The 17,789-nt window shown below is 48.8% G+C and overlaps 1 protein-coding gene and 1 pseudogene across 1 annotated transcript in view; one reads left to right on the top strand and one right to left on the bottom strand.

The window, feature by feature from the left end:
* LOC126539092 (uncharacterized) overlaps nucleotides 1–17,789 on the bottom strand; it is a 175,331-nt gene that overhangs the window by 125,790 nt on the left and 31,752 nt on the right. The window contains exons 7-8 of the mRNA XM_050185811.2: nucleotides 10,243–10,311; nucleotides 3,882–4,069 (exon numbers count right to left, since the gene is read on the bottom strand). Coding sequence (XP_050041768.2) covers nucleotides 3,882–4,069; nucleotides 10,243–10,311 — 257 coding nt within the window. The remainder of the gene's footprint in view (nucleotides 1–3,881; nucleotides 4,070–10,242; nucleotides 10,312–17,789) is intronic.
* LOC140216286 (piggyBac transposable element-derived protein 2-like) lies at nucleotides 1,490–2,944 on the top strand (annotated as a pseudogene).

Genomic DNA, 17,789 nt, shown 5'->3' with positions numbered 1-17,789 from the left:
GCCCCGGAGCCCCTCCGGAATTGGCGCCTATGGTGCCAACTAAGAAAAACGCTGCGATAAGTGGCGCAGAAATGCAATGACGTCGACGGACGAATCTCGCTTTGGTTCCGCGAGAGACACGCCAGCATGAAGCAGAACGCCTTCGCACATTCGCAACGCACGCTGAAAACTTAGCCATTCGCATTCCTGAAGCCGAGCGCGCCACAACTCAACTGGCCGCCAAAGACGCTAAGGAGCCGGACCAACATGGTCCTACCTTCGCCGAAGCGACTCGGCAGCAGGACGCCGCTCGCCAACAGGACGCCGCGCGCCGAAGCCAACGTGCAACACGGTCGCCGACCCGCAAATCCTGCTCCTTTCGCTGCAGCGGACTGTGAGTTCACCAAGGAAACATGAAATTCAACTATGGTGTTTTACGTGAAAGAACTACGATGTGGTTATCAGGCACGCCGTAGTGGGTGGCTCTGGAAATTTGGACCACCTGGACGTGCGCCTAAATCCACACAAGGGTTTTCCGCATTTCGCTCCCATTGAGATACGGCAGCCGTGACCGAGATTCGATACTGCAACCACCTGCTTAGTATCCCAACATCACAGCCACTAAGCAACCACGGCGCGTGAAGCAAACACAACAGCCTCTGTGAAGACATTTAAATTCCGTGTTCTACCGATTCTTATGAAGGAGGGATCAAGCATATTTCTTTTTATTTCTCAATGCTGCCGGAACCTACGCGTATGTAAAGTATTAGCAGTACTATGCCCCAGTGAAGACACTGTAGCATTTTGTGCAGCGTGGTGCCAACCAGAGGAGTTTTGTCAATTGCTTACTCAGCCGAAAGTAGGAGTATGATCTATGAATTCGTGGCCAGGCAGAGTGGTAGAGACATACGCTATTTCACAGCATTTATGCTAAGTGTGGAGGTAGAATACCCGTCCTTCCTGTGATGCCCTCTCAGTTCTGAGAGTGCTCTGCAAAATATACCAAATACAAGGAAACCACACTTTTTTTAAACACCAGCTGAGCACCTCCGACAAGCCGCGTGAGCCCTGCCTTAACCCATTTGGGACCGCTGTACTTTTAAAAGTACAGCTACAATTCCATTTCTTTTTAATTGGAATATGAGTATTTCGTTTTCAGTAGTTCGCCATGCCACCCGCAGGGGAACAGGCAACAATCCCAAATCAAGCAGGCGCGTTCGCAGCGCTCCTCGGAGTATATGTCTAAGATCAACTATCGCCAATGTTCAATCCCGCCAACCGAACAGTAAGCGCTTCGTAAACTTGTTCTCCTGGCTAAAATAATCAATATTTCATGAAACCTCTTTACATATAGCTTCAAGAAGAGCAGTAGTAACCATTGAGTGCTGTGAAACTTTTATATCTTTCACGCTTATTGTGTTATATAGGAGTAAACCTTGCTGTACTATCTATAGTACGGCGGGACTGCGTGTGTGCACAATGGCAGTCGCTCTTGTAGGCAGTCGATACTATGAATCCGGGTGTTTTCTTCGGCAAGAAACCGTTCTATCGGCTCCGTGAAACATTCGAGGCTGCAGCAGATATTGCTCAGAATGCTGGGGATGATGTCGATGTGGTCATAATCCCTCCAGACCCATCAGCAGAAACATATGAAGAGGAAGGCGACGAAGACTGTATGGGTACTATGGCAGTGAATTATGTTTATGGTAAGAACATTTTTTTCTATTTATTACGGTAGCTTCTAGTTAGGCACTTTGCGTATTCTCATTGTTCGGTGTCAATGACCGCGACGCCAACAAACACTATTTTTCTTCGTTATTTTCATCCATAGTAGCCTCCACGGTATGTAGCGGGGCTGAAGCGCGGAGAATCGGACAGGGCTTGGAATACAGGAAGGTTGGTGATACAGTGTGGGAGGGGAGGCAGTGTGCACTGCGAATATTTGCATCAGTTTGCGCAGATGTTTCCGAGTGTACTCCGATGCACCTTCGAGGTGCAGTTCACCCTGCGCGGGAGCAGGTTATTACCGATGTCACGGCTTCCTGTTTTCAGCGAAACAGGCTATGAGACATAGCCTTCCAAATCGTGTAAGTCTTTTACATCAAACCATTTTTTGCAGGGAAACTCGAAATTCATTAGTATCGAAATGACGATTACGAGTGCGCCCTTGCGTTGAAGCGCGCAAAGGTTCCTGCCGTGAACTGGACCAGCAGTCAACCTAAATATCCATGGGTGAATTCAACTGACGGGGCAGCGGAGCGCAAAGCCACGTTACGGTCTCTCTACAACGGTTATTCTCCGAGTCAAGTATTCAGCACCATTCTTGATGATCAAATACTCACTCATATAATAATACAGACTGGCAAGTATGCAATGCAGAAAAATGAACATGGCTTTGCTCTCGATTTGGATGATCTGAAGAGGTTCATCGGTATTCTTTTGCTGTCTGGCTTGCCATAGGCTCCCTCGTCAGAAATTTTACTGGTGCGTTGATGATGCTGGAGTGCCCTACGTAGCTAAGTGCATGAGCCGAAGTAGATTTCTTGAGACAAAAATATTTTTGCACCTAGCCAACAATGACTTGATCGGGGAGATGACTTATCGGATGTTCAAAATACGTCCCCTCACGAACTTACTGAACGAGCGTTTTCAGCAACATGGTATCTTCCACCGAAACCTTTCTATAGACGAGTCTGTGGTAAAATATTTTGGACACAATCCTGCCAAACAATTTATGCGTGGCAAGCCAATTCGCTTTGGGTACAAGAACTGGATGGTGTGCAATTCTGACTGCTACTGTTATGGTTTTGATACCTACTGTGTAAAATCTCTCAACCCTGATAAGAATCCGCTGGGAGCTCGCGTTGTTCTCTCTCTGCTTGAGGCAATCTATGATCCTAGTGACCACATAGTCTATTTCGACAATTTTTTTTCAAGTCAGGATCTCCTTGTTACTCTGCGTTAAAACGGGTTTAGGGAAACAGGCACTCTTAGCGAGAACCGGCATATGAAGTCCCCTCCTTCTAGCTAAAAAAAGAAATGAAATAAAAGCAAGGAGGAGAATTTGTTTCTTGTTTCGACCCCGTTGGTGAGGTTCTTCTCGTAAAGTGGAAGGACAGCAGTGTTGTAATAATGGCTACGAACTACGACAGTATTGAACCCACGTCCTTTGTGAAGTGGTGGTCGTCTGCAGTTCACGAAAGGGTGAATGTTCCGCAACCGAAGCCGTTCAGCAGCTATAACAGCGGCATGGGAGGCGTAGACCTCTTAGATCAAGCCGTAAACGACTATAGAATTGGCATTCATGCCAAAAAGTGGTTGTGGTCTTTGTTTACGCAAATGCTGATCGTAGCCGTGGTGAACGCATGGAAAATTTGTCAAGTGGTTGCAGATGAGCCAATCGATCTCCTTACGTTTCGAAGAAATGTCACGCTGTATTACCTGCGTCTCGGCACAAAACATAACGCCACTCGCAAATGGCCAACCTCCATCGTAGGTGACATTGTACTTGACAAGTGAGGACACTTTCCAAATAAATTAGAAAAGCAGCTGCGGTGCTAATATTGCCACAAAAGGTCGATGTGGGCATGTGTGATGTGCGATGTAACACTTTGTTTGAAGCACGAGTGCTTCAACAAGTTTCATGCACCTAAGCAACAGCATGGAGCAAGTGTTTGTTTTGCAATGGAAAGAACCCAGCGTACTATAAGAAGTACACCTCTGTAAGTTTTGAAGGCATAAAGGTATTTTCTTGATACTGAAGGAATTTCCTGTATCCACTAAAGAGACATCGTACACCAAAAATAAACAGAATTGGTGGTGTCAATTTTTCTTGGTCCTTAATGGGTTAACTTTGTCGCGTAAACTAGGCATGCTTCGAACAACGTTGCAGCGTTACTTACAAACCACTCATCATCCCTCCTCATGATGCGCCCAAACGGGTGGAAGTTGAACTTTTGTATCAAGTCTACGTGGATATCCTCGAATACGGAGACCTGAGACGCGCCAGCAAAACCTTTGAGGGTCCCGCTCCACAATGTTTGGTCCAGCAGATCTTTCAGAGGATGTGTGCCGTTGTGTTTCTCCAAGCCTGAAATGCAGAAAAATAAGAGCAAGTTCACATAAATTATACTCGAATGGCAGTGCCATGTTCCGTAAAAGCATATATATGTAGCGAAAAGGCCTGGTTAGAGGTAAATAGCTTCAAGCCGAGATCATCATTACATTTTATTCTGCCTGTAAAGACGACGGGACGGCAGCCGACTTGGAGAGCGGTCGTGCTCACATATATTCCGAAGAGAGAACAGCTAATGGAGCAGTGGCTAGGGCGTCCAGGCCAAGCCGAGAACGAGAGCGTGTCCTGATTTTCATATCTCGCAATTCGGGGTACCCGAGATTCGTGGTGCTAACTGTGGCGCGTGATGATCATGGATCGTAACAGACACCTTTAGTTTGTCCGCAAAGTTCTCGCCCCTTGTGGTCTAGGTGATTATCGCAGAGGTCTACTTGGAGAACATACACGGATGCAAAGGTGTACAGCAGAGTAACAACCCTGGCGGCGGCATGCTATCTGCGTGGGCATTGACCTCTACGGAGGCCTTCCTCTAACGTCTGCCGGTAACCGGTGGGTCATCGTCGACGTTGACCGTACTATTTTGTACGCCGAAAGCACAGCTATTCCAGCTGCCCCGGCGCGCAATGTCACATCATTCCTGCTCCACTGTTTCACTCTACGTCGTAGTTCTCATCTTGAACGCCGCAGCGACAGAGGGCGCGTCTCTTTTCTTCGAACGTTCCCGAAGCCTTCCTTGCTCAGCACCAACTTGTTCATCGAGCCACCACGGCATACCACCCTCAGACCAGTGGGCTTCACTGAGCGTTTCAACCAGACCCTGGATGATATGTTTGCCATTTATGTTGCACCTGATCTCACAAAGGAGGGCCTCGTTCTGCCATTCGAAACGCTTGCATACAACACCGCTATCGACACAACGACAGGTTTTCCTCCACATTTTCTGCTCTACAGCCGTCACCCATCGCATACCATGGGCACCATAGTCTGCTCCCGCCCAGATGTGCGCCAGTGTCCACAGATAACCGTCGTGCCAAGAAATGCCGAGACTTAGCACAATTTTTAACCCCTACTGTGCAGCAGCGGTATACAAACAGGTCCATGACGGCTATGCTCGGTCATTTCGTCTCGCTGTGAGCTTCTCGCCACCTTGGTAGCTTCTAAACATGTCTGCCCTGGTTTGATGGACCATGTAGTATAGTTCAACGTACGTCGCCGGCGAACCACATCATCGAGCCGCTAGCACCCGTTTCTGATCTCCGTCGCTGTGGGTGTGACATTGTTCATGTCGATCGGTTCAAGCTGTACCACGAGCTGCTCATGCGAACAGCTTGAGTCTTCAGTTGTGATTATTATGAAGAGGAACATGAACATCATCCGCCATTCAGAAAACGAAAACGAAAGCAAACCAAGCATCAGCAGCATTGACAAAACTATAGAAGAAGATAGACAGCTGCCCTAGGCTACCACTCTGATATCCGTTTAATAAAGCGTCCGGCAATGCTTAAAACTTCGTCACGTACGACATTTCAAATAGCCACGTCCTACATGTTGGACACTGCCAGATCGGGTGCAGTTTCGAGAGTATTGGGTGCGTCGCATACATATTATAGAAAAGGGATGACGAAATTATTTCTGACTCAAACTGTCTTTGCGCCGTGTTGTTGGGAAGCAAGATATCCCTTGTGCAGCTTGTATGCCAAGCAAAGTTCCGCAAAGCTCATCGTAATTTTGAACTAAATTGACGCTTGTGGCGATGTTCTCAGAAGTGTCTGCATTAGTTAAACTCAAGACCACGAGGCGACAGTAACAGGAACTACTATAAGCAAGCTAACTGCATGAACAATTCATCGGACCGCATACTTCAGAGGCACATAGCTGACAATGTTTAGCAATGCAGTGAAGCAAACGACTATACGGTGGCTGCCCGTGAAATTAAGGTAAATTGATGTTAAAGGTAGGGGCCGTTAAAGATTCCCTCGGGGTCAAAATTATTCCGGAATACCCCGCAATGGCATGCCTTCCAATGAAATCGTGGTTTTAACTCGAAATCCCTGAGACTATCTCTGATATGTAAAGGTAGGCGCAAGCGCGACCTCAACGTGTTCTCCAAGTGCCTAGGCCCTGTTGCACGCCAGTTCATAAAAAAAAAAATTCGACAGCTGTCGCATCGGCCACGTCGCTCGTCACTGCCGCAACCGATGGCCCCCACCTCCTCGGACATACGCCGCCGCTTATTCCCGCACCTATGGACCTTCCGTTCCCTATACCACCCGCCATGAATCCACTGCCGCTGATGCTCCTGCTCCAAACCTTCGCTACAGCCGCTCACCCTCACCTCGACGCCATCAGTCTCGTTCGCCCCAACCCCGTCGCTTCTCTGTGCCGCCTATCGCCTCCCGGATCCAGCCGGAAAACTAGGCACTGCAGCTTCTGGAGGTGAAGCTGCGTTGTCGACCCTGCCCTCAAATCCTCTGCTCACGTTACCCACGAACCGAAACCTTCTTGACGTTGACGGCTATCCTGTCACCGCACTCATCGATACAGAAGCACAAATTTATATAATGAGTGTTGCCTTCCAACGACGACTGAACAAGCTCCTCACCCCAGCGTCGCCATGCGTCGTCCGCGTTGCGGATGGCTGTACTGTGCCTATCATCGGCATGTGTACGGCACGCGTCAGCATCGCCGGCCGCCACACTCCTGTCCTCTTCACCGTAATTGCTCATTGCCCCCACGACCTCATTCTTGGCCTCGATTTTCTCTCCTCATATTCTGCCCTTATTGACTGCTCTTCCATTACCCTTCGCCTTGAGTTGCCGATGCTCGCAGAACCTTCTGACGCACCCCACTGCCGCTTACGTCCCACCGACTTTCTTCGCGTGCAGCCAAAGTCAACAGCCTACATTGAACTGTTGTCTTTCGCACGAGTTCCTGATGGCGAGTACCTCGTCACTCCTCTGCCCGACATTCCAATAAGGTATGACGTTACAGTGCTTCACAGCACACTTAATATTACTGGGAACCGCACTCGCATGCTTGTCCGTAACTTTGGATTGGCAAAGCAAATTCTACCGCAAGGTATTTGCCTTGCCACCATTGATTGTCTCGGCGACCAATACGTGGCAGAGTTATCGACCGATGGTTCTCGCGAGCTTAGCATGTCGCTTGCGCCAGCCTCGGGTGCCGATCCCAATATAAAGAAAATGGTTGCGACGGACCTGTCCTCTGCGCAGGCTGAAGAGCTTTGCCAAGTATTATCGTCCTACCGAGATATGTTCGACATCGACGATCGCCGTTTAGGCCAGAAGCTCGCGGTCAAGCATCGGATTCTTACTGGCCATGCTACGCCTATTGACCGACGACCGTATCGAGTTTCTGCGTTGGAACGCCGAGTAATTCAAAACGAAGTCAACAAAATGCTAGATAAACACATCATTGAGCCTTCTTCGAGTCCCTGGGTGTCACCTGTGGTGTTGGTTAAGAAGGACGGCACGTTGCGCTTCTGTGTAGACTAGCGTCATCTGAACAACACACTAAGAAGGACGGCTACCCGCTCCCACGTATAGACGACGCCCTTGACTGCCTGCACGGTTCCAGCTATTTCTCCTTTATTGATCTTCGTTCAGGATACTGGCAGATTGCTGTTGACGACATGGACAGAGAAAAAACCGCGTTCATCACACCTGATGGCCTACACCAATTTAAAGTAATGCTGTTTGGATTACGCAATGCCCCTGCCACCTTTTAATGTATCATGGACTTCTTGCTCCAAGGTTTCAAATGATCCACATGCCTCTGCTACCTCGACGACGTCACCGTCTTCTCGCCAACGTTCGACACTCACCTTGAACGTCTCACAACTATACTTGATGTATTTCGAAAGGCGAAGCTGCAACTTAACTCATCCAAATGTCGTTTTGGCCACCGGCAAATTACTCTTCTGGGGCACCTCGTTGACGCTTCCGGAGTACAGCCCGATCCCGACAAAACTCGCGCTGTCAGAGAGTTTCCGGTTCCGAAGACAGCCGCAGACGTTCGAAGTTTTGTAGGCCTATGCTCGTACTTTCCTCGTTTTGTTCCAGATATTGCGACAATTGCTAGAGCCCCAACTAATATTTTCAAGAAAGGCGTACAATTCTCCTGGGGCACTGGAGAGGCCGCCGCCTTCTCTCGCCTCGTCGCTCTTCTAACCTCACCACCCATTCTCGCCCACTTCGACCCTGATGCCCCTACAGAATTGCATACAGATGCCAGCGGTCATGGCGTAGGTGCCGTCTTAGCCCAGCGTCAGCGTGGCCAGGATCTCGTTATTGCTTATGCGAGCCGCCTCCTGGCACCATCGGAGAGCAACTATTCCACTATGGAACCAGAATGCCTTGCTGTTGTCTGGGCGGTTGCGAAGTTCCGTCCTTACCTTTATGGTCGCCCTTTTTCCGTAGTCACTGACCATCATGCTCTCTGGTAGCTCTCATCGCTCAAAGATCTTACAGGCCGGCTTGGTTGATGGGCTTTGAGGCTACAAGAATTCTCATATTCCGTGGTGTACAAGTCTGGCCGCCTGCACAAAGACGCTGACAGCTTGTCGCGTTACCCTGTTGACGGCTCTGGCTCCTCCAATACTGCCAGTGCTTCTTGCGTATTGTCTGTATCACAGCTGCTTCATTTCGCCGGCGAGCAACGCCGTGACGCCTACATCAGAGCACTCATCGACCGTTTTGAACACTCTCCGGCCGACGCCACTCTACGCCTCTTCGTCCTCCACGACGGTACTCTGTACCGTCGTAACCTTCATCCGGACGGCTCTGAGTTCCTACTTGTATTACCTAAACACCTCTGCTCCACCATTCTAGAAGAGGTCCACGACGCTCCAACGGCAGGACATCTCGGCGTATCTCGAACCTATGACCGTGTACGTCGCCGCTTTTTCTGGCCGGGCCTTGCCCGTTCCGTCCGACGCTACGTCGCCGCTTGTGAACTTTGCCAACGACGCAAGAAGCCTTCCCAGCTCCCCGCTGGTTACCTGCAGCCACTAGACATCCCTGCCGAGCCCTTTCACCGTGTCGGCTTAGACCTTCTCGGCCCATTTCTGGAATCTACATCAGGAAACAAGTGTGTTGCAGTCGCGGCGGACTACGCAACCCCCTTACGCCATAACCCGTGCTCTTCCGACCAGTTGCGCAACTGATCTTGTGGACTTCCTCCTACATGATATCATATTGAAGCATGGTGCTCCGCGTCAATTGCTAACAGACCATGGTCGTACGTTTTTGGCCAAAGTCATCGACGACATCATGCGTGCCTGCTCAATACGGCATAGATTTACCACCTCCTACTAAACCCAAACGAACGGCCTCACTGAGCGCTTGAACCGCACCCTTACAGACATGCTATCCAAATACGGTTCCGACGACCACCGTGACTGGGACCTGGCTCTACCGTACATTACCTTTGCATACAACTCTTCCCGTCTTGAAACTGCTGGCTTTTCCCCGTTTTACCTCTTGTATGGCCGCAAACCAACGCTACCACTGGACACTGTGCGTCCGTCCGCCACAGCTCCAACTGGCGACTATGCCCGTGATGCAATCGTCCATGCTGGCCACGCTCGCCAACTTGCTCGCGCTCGAATAGAAGTGTCTCAAGGCAAGCAGAAACAACGCTACGACCTCCGTCACCGTGATGTCCACTTTGTGCCCGGCAGCCTTGTGTTCCTTTGGTCACCTTCGCGTAAAGTTGGCCTTTGCGAAAAACTGCTTTCTTGTTACACAAGCCCATATCGCGTGCTCCGCAAAGTGACGGATGTCTCCTATAAAATCGTCCTAGCCACGCCCACTACGTCCCCCGCTGTGACAACCAATGACAGCGTCCACGTCGCCCGACTCAAGCCCTACAACTCTCCACGCTCCTTGGATATTTAACAGCTTCGTGACGGTGCTTTTGCCGCCGGCGGGGGGGGGGGGGGGGGGGGTAGTATTACGATATCATCGAGCGATGCTCCAGAGACGAGCCGCCGTGAGAACGACGATGAAGTTGGTCAATGCGCTTGGCGCAAGCGAGTGTCGGCCTGGCTGCCTGGCTCCAGTGTAAATAGCCTGTAAATAGCTTCTTCTGTCTGTCTTTCCACACGCAACAATATGCTCAGCATATCAAGACTTCTAGTCAGGCTATAATAGGGAAGGAGAACTTACCCCGAAGGCAGATGTCGAATAATTTCACCATGTACGTGAAGGCAGGTTTCTCGACCTTGTTTCCTGTACCTGTGGGCAATGAAAAGGGGAACAATTTGTAGGAGAGATTTGCAGGATTATCGATTTGTAGCGGCAAAGAGGAAGCCTGACGAATGGTGTAGAATATTTTATGAGGTAAATCGAGTCTCTTTTCAAGTTCTTTGAAACACCGGTTCATTTAACCGCACAATAGTGAAAATTATACTTGAGGTGTGAATCCTCCTCTGTAAGTGATCTAAGTTGAGGTAGTTTTGGTTCAGTACCCCGCACGGGAGGAAGGGTGGGAAAGTTTGGTAACAAATGGTAGTGAACATGTACTTGCGTTTGCAGCTACAGAATTAATAGCTGCTGTTAGTTATGCCGTGAACGCTACTTGCTTCATGAACCGAATGACTTATTCAGCTCAAAGACTCAGTCGTGTACTTATTTTAGTGTGAAAACAAGAAGTTTGAAGAAAATTAAAAGAACTCACTACGCATGCATCTAGATTCCTCTAGACTCAAACATGATCCAGCGACGGTCATAATATCGCAGAAATTGACGGCTATATTTATTATGTCTTCTTATAGAAAAAATAGAACGGGTGGTACGTGGCGTTTAATTGTACGTTCGGAATGGTACCCACTTTAATTTTCTAGAGGATATTTCTACTGTACGTCCTGCGGAGGCTGACATAAAATTCACCGCTGTCGAAGTGAATAGTCCCACAATGTTATTGCTGTATGGACCACCCTCTGTTAATGTAAGCAATTTTCTTTCGCACATAAATTGCATAAATGCTGATGTAACAAAATATGAAAAACGTGTTTGATGTTGACTGACTTTACAAATCAGATGTAGCCCATTTTTTTCTGAAAGCCAAGAGTTCCGGACGTAATATATAGTTTTGGCTGCGTGAACACTTCTAATGTGCCTACTCGTGCACCTAGCAATAGTTAGGTGTTTCACGGCTCTTGTGCCTAGTGGTGATGATGTACACTCTGAAGTCATCATATCTGACACTGACACGTGTACTTTTGTTTACTTTGTTCTGGTGACAGCTGTGATAGAATATTCTAGATTATTGCAGTCGATTCTACCTTTTGTCCGCGTTGACGCCGACCATTGTGTTAAGATTGCATGCGCGACGCGAATAATGTTGTGCATTCTGGAAAACATGCGAGCACCAGCTGTTACGCTCAAATTATCGACGAGGTGATATGTGACTGGTCGAAAGCGCACTCACTAAAGTGCGCCTGATAGCACAGCCTTTAGTGCACTACGTAAAATATAAACAGTGTAACAAACCTTGCTGTAAACAAGTAACCTTCTCGGGTGTGGTCCATAACCTTCTGAAATGAATGCCCGACGCTCCTGGCATTCCCGCCAGGAGCATCTCCTACCGAAAATGTGCGTGAAGGCGGTAGCCTCAGGATGGACACCACCAACACGCAGCACTGCAGCCTTGCCGTCATTGTGCACACCTCGCCCAAGAGAACGACGGAAGCTACTGGCGTTCCATCGGATGAAAATGTAGCTCCAGCGGCACCAAAAAGACCTCGCTCATCACAAGGCCTGTCGCACGATCAACATAGGGGTCTCCGATGTTGCCAACGGCATCGTGGTACAAAGTGTTTATCAAGCCTCCTTCTAGATACGATATGCCCAAACGTATCATTCAAGCGACCCTGCACGCCTGCCTCTAGGCTTCCAGATCTCGAGGTTTTACTTTACACAAGCCTACCAATACGGGCTCACTATGCATGTCTGCTATGAAACTAGTTTAAAAGCTCGAAGAACTACAACAGATAATACAGTCAGATTGTGTCCTTCCTTTGCTGGCGTAATTCACCAGTGGTACTTATTTAGGACGCTATGAGGTTAATGGCGTTGACCAAGACGGACAACCTGAAAGGCTCCTGGAGGAACTACTGTGTACCATGCACACAGTCGTGGCTGCTCGCTACCTGGCCGGCTGTCATACGTGCCTAATCACGCTTCAAGATCCTAATTCCCCCCATGAACGTATCCTGTACTACCGCTGCGTACTGCGCACGCACCCGTTCAAGTCCTTCGTTGTGTACTTCTACTCCTGCTTCAAAAAGGGACACAAATTCATCCTGCCCCTACCCACCCAAGGACGACATCATGGAGCCTGAACCCACCAGCATCGTTTTGATGCGGCCTCTGGCAAATAAATCATCATGACATCACTTCCACGACGTTTCCTATACCAAGTTGAACGCCGCTAAGAATGCTCGGCAACACCATTTTCGGCAAACAGCAAGGACTCCTCAAGATCCATCGATGAAACAAGCCCCTGTGTACAACCGTTCCGCCGTTGTGGCCTCGCTGGAAAAGGACCCTAGGCAGGTAACAAAATCAGGTACAATGACACGTGATTCTGCCACATTTATATATAGCGCTAAATTAGGCCGACCGCTTCGCGACCACAATCGGCCCCACAATCTATAGAAGACACGCCGCTTCCTTTCGCGAACGAAGAGAACAGTTCGAGATCGACGCTCGCCTCGCCACCCTTGGAAAGAAAATTCAACGTCTGAGGGAACGCCGTACATTGCTGCAGCGTCGTCGTTAAGCAACGCGGTCATCGCATTTATCGACGATTTCCATTCCAGCTCATATGGGTTATTCGGCATATAGGTCGAAATCTGTTACATCCCAATAACTTTTGCGCTTTGTTGCAGAACAACTCTAGCATCTCTCCTCGGTTGCTACGTCTTAACGGGCGCCAAAAGGCATATTACAGTGGAACTGTCGCGGCATCGCTGGAAATGTCGGAGAGCTGCGCCAGCGCCTCATATATGTAAGGCTGCGTGTTTGGGCCCTACTGCTTTAAGAATCCAACGGCCTGCCACCCATTTCAGGATTTGTGGCAAACACATCACCTTCAATAAAGAACCGTAGAAGTGCAACGCCTGATGTTCTTTCTGGAAAGGCTGGAGCTTATCTACAATCCACTCTTCACTGGACCCGTGTTGACATTTCATGGTGGTGCACTCTGTGGCAAGAATTCATGGCCGTATTAGCTTGTCTCAAACACACGGACGTTATCACCACTTGGTACTATGCCCAGCTCTACAAAGGTCATCCTACTCGGTTGTTTCAGGTGGTAGGCGAATCTAGGACAGAACCATCCTGGCGGCCCTGTTATGGTAGCAGGATATTTTAACACGCCCCGCACTACATGCTTTTACGCCATTTACAGTGCGTGTGGTACGTGTGTGCTGGAAGCATTTATTTTGCCCAGCTCAGGCTGCATAAAATGTTTAAGTGCCTACCCGTCAGTGTGACCACCCTCGCGCGCCGCCACACTCACCGGACTTGGTGGCTAGGAAGCACGACCGTCTCGTAGTCATGTGAACCCGACTGGTAGGGTAGCGACCGCCATCCTATTCACCTTGGCTTATCTTCGGGGGGAACCGGCCGCCTCCGCCGATTGTGTCGTGTGGTGGATTGCGGTCGATACAGGGAGGTATCAGAAAGCACTGTATCCAAGTCTCTGCGCGACCCATGCCGTTATCTTAGTGTGTCACTAGTTAAAGTAACACATACGTCGTCAGTTGACGAATGGCAAACCACTCCAGATTTTCAACTTCTGCATCTTTGGGCGTTCCGCCGCCAAGTATAACTTGCGTCAGAACGTTACCCTACATCAACTGCCTTGTGATTGGCGGCACAACATCTTACTGCTATACCTCGGTGCCATGAACACCCATGAACACCGTGGCCGCTGGATGGACTGGTGCTCTTCTCTGGGCCTTTCCTCCAATGCCTCTATTTGGCGCAGCTTCCGAGTAATGGAGCGCAGCCAGCGATCTACAGACCCTGGAGTTTGCGCCTTGTTAGCATCTGGCCAGCCAGCATGAGTTTTCGCCAAAACTGTTGCCCAAACTTTTTTTCCCTGCTTTGGACACGGTTCAGCCTGCTTTCGTTGTTCAAAACGGTTTTCCAGCGGACGCAGGCACGCTGCCTGCGCTCGCCCATTCGAGGGTACGCAATCTGCCTTCACTATTACGGAATATTTAGCAGCAATATACCTGTCCAAGTCATACAAGGCACCAGGACCGGATGTCATACCGTATAAACGTATTAAAAACGCGCAAGGCAAGGTTCTCGACGTGGGGTTGCGGAGCACTAACGAAGCTTGGGCTACAGGAGTCATTCCTAATTCTTGGCTGCTTGCAGAAATGGCCTCTATTTCCATACCCCGAAAGCCCCCAGACACTACCCTTCAACAGCGCTGACCTCAACGTTAGGCAAGCTGATGGAGCGTGTGCCCGTGACACGAATTACACGGTGGCTCGAGCTGTACTCCTGGCATCATCCTGGCCAAATCGGGTTCTATCCCTATCTAGGCGCTGAGCATTGCCTTGCATACCTTTCATCCATGGTCCTCAGCGGAGGCTGCTACCGAATAATTCGCACCATTTTGGCAAAGGACATTCGCAAATCGTATGACCATGTGATCCAGAGTAGTTGGAATTCTCCATTCGCTTAAGTTCCTCAGCCGGATCTGCGCATTCTTCAAAGCTTTCCTGCTCGCTCGAACCTTCGCCATTCGCCTGGCCAGCCAAGCTGTAGGTCAGTTCGACGCACATAGGGGTGGTCAACAAGAATATGTGCTCGTACGAGTCGATGAGCGCACACCCTAAAGCCATCAATGTGTCGCTCGCCTGCTGCAGTGGCCCGACACATGGGACATGAATAATTAGACAATGCTCATCACGGCACGCGACGTAGCTGCGTGGTACATGATACAATTAAGTGACAATAAGCCACGTGGTCGTCTGTATTACCCAGCTCAGCGCAAGGTGAAATGCTCAAGTATATATTCCGCCTTTGCAGCACCGATAATAATCTAGAAAATGCGACTCTTGTAGCATGTACTGACACCAATGTTAATGGCACCATGATTAACATAACATAGCTCTCGTGTGCCCATTGATACCAGAGGCAGGCGAGACGTGCTCGTTATGTTGCCGCTCCAGCACCGTCGGCCTATCTTGCCTAGCCTGCCGCTCATACATGACGGCTTGGGCGCGTTGCTCCGTTTTGTTTGAGCTGCTCGATATTCTGAGCTCATCATTCGCACCAACCCGACTCAAGCCATTAATGATATACGCAGAGTATCTCGGCCCACTATACTATCAAATTGGATTAACCGCCTTGCTGCCCCTACAAATATCGTAGTACGGGTCCAGTGGGTGCGTCGAGCAGTGCTGTCAGATTTCCTTCAAACAGACTTATCAACCCACCCACATATTGTAACGCACCCACTTCCGCATTTTCCTGAAGGCACCTGCGGACAACTGATTAAGGAAAAAGAAAACCTTCGACGTACTACACGAGCCCTTATGCCTCCGCATAGGTCAGACGTGCCTGGTGGGTTTACCCACCGAGAGGAGGTTACGTTATGGAGACCGCGTTTCGGGGTCACGCTAGCCCCGTCTGTGACCACTCCTCACAACTGGCCAGAGAGCGGTCCCTACGGTACATTGTGCCCATTTTCTGGCACTACAATCCTCAATGTGACAGTGAAACACATAAAACCAGGACTTCAACTAAGCTGTCTCCACCACCTCCGGGCAACACGCCTTGGGCCTGGCCACCCACCCGACCTTGAGCGCTGGTTTGAAGAGCCATTGCGCCGTTCGCTTATAGGTTTTTCATTTGAATGAAGTCTGTTTATATGCTCATATCATAGCTTTGCACGAAATACATGCCGGTGGCGTGAAGTACACGATAATTTGGTTGTCAAATAACTTTAACGATCACTTTCTCACTACTGGCGATTGCGACATGAGCATTCATGAGGAAAGCCCAACATTGCGCTTGGAAGAAAAATCACTAAGGACAGCCTCTCTTTCTTTCGTAGCAATAATTCACGTGAAGCATGAAACAATTCAAAACAAAGAAAATAAACTTGCGACACTAAGATTGTTCTTGGACGTTTCAAAGGCTTTTGATTCTGTCAATCATACAATTATTTTACTTAAATTATTGTACTTCGGAATAAGAGGCGCTCCGCCAGGCCTGATCAACAGCTATTTAACATCGAGAACACAGTCCATTAGTGGAAGCGGTGTTTTATCTAGCTACATGGAAGTATGCAGTGGCGTTCCGAAAGGTTCCATTTTGGGTCCTCTATCGCTTCTCCGGCATATCTATGACATATTCAATATTCCGCGCACTCCTTAGTGGTGATGCATGCGGATGACACTAAAGTTTTGTTTTTCTGGGCCAAGTCTTCATTATGTAGCGAGACAAAAATTTATGACTGACTGAGCCGCCGAAATGGCTGATAGAGAATAAACTTGAACGCCGTGTGCACAAGACAAGGTTTATATTTTCAGACACAAAGAACAAAATCACAGAAAGTACACCCATCATCACTTTCCGCAATATTGATCTTACATGAGGAAATTGAATACAATATTTAGAAGTCCTTTTACAGACAACACGAAGCGATTATGTTAATTAAGTACCCTTGGAGGTCTTTAGTTCAGGTGGAATAATCTACAAGATGAGAAACTTGTTGTCATCATGGTTACAGAAAGAATTCATTATGATGTAATACAATCATAGACCTACATCATTGCTTATTCGACTGGTGCAGCACAACACAAACTTGCAATCACTAGTTGCTTTACAAGAAAATTCGCTGTATCACCATAAATGCGTAGCATTGATTTCAATTATATAGTAGCTTTATCGGCTGTACACATTGGAGTAAGGATTTCCTTACTAACTAAATTAACAAGCGTGGTGGCACACGCGCACATGCAGACATGAGCAGATTTCACTCGGTAAGCCTGGACACTAGCCTTCATAACACTGGTGCAATGAACAGCGGCAGGAGCGGTGAACGATCGCTTAGGGCTGTCTTTAGGCTCAACGCGAAGTAGGCACGTGAAAACACAGCGCACATGAATGGCCAGGCCATCTCGCCTCACGTAGACTTTACACCCGCCTCAGGGCACTTCCAAGATAGGGCGCCCGCGACCACGCTAAGCCTGGTTACAAGCACGAATGACCGGACAAGCGCGGTCACCCGTCTCACCAGATCACTGGATTGCCAAATGACAAGTTTCTTAAACAACAACGCATATATGAAAGAAATATCTAGCAACCATAAACATTAACCTGAGTTCTTGCATAATGTGCAAAAGTCATAAATCTGCGAAACATCGTTATTCCTGTAATTTGTTGTGTTTAGTGCTTCTTTTCAAAGATGTGATGCAGATGTATGTTCGTATTGTCTATGAGTTTTCAGATGTCTGCGCGTCCTTGCAGTTTTATTTGTTTTTCATTGTGCTTTTCTAGATATTTCGCTCAAATATACTATATTAACATTACCCGCCATGGTTGCTCAGTGGCTATGGTGTTGGGCTGCTGAGCACGAGGTCGCGGGAACGAATCCCGGCCACGGCGGCCGCATTTCGATGGGGGCGAAATGCGAAAACACCCGTGTACTTAGATTTAGGTGCACGTTAAAGATTCCCAGG

Source organism: Dermacentor andersoni, chromosome 3 (genome assembly GCF_023375885.2).
Source record: "Dermacentor andersoni chromosome 3, qqDerAnde1_hic_scaffold, whole genome shotgun sequence".
Taxonomy (NCBI): domain Eukaryota; kingdom Metazoa; phylum Arthropoda; class Arachnida; order Ixodida; family Ixodidae; genus Dermacentor; species Dermacentor andersoni.
The sequence above is the reverse complement of the archived record's forward strand: the minus strand, read 5'-3'. Positions and strand labels throughout refer to the sequence as shown.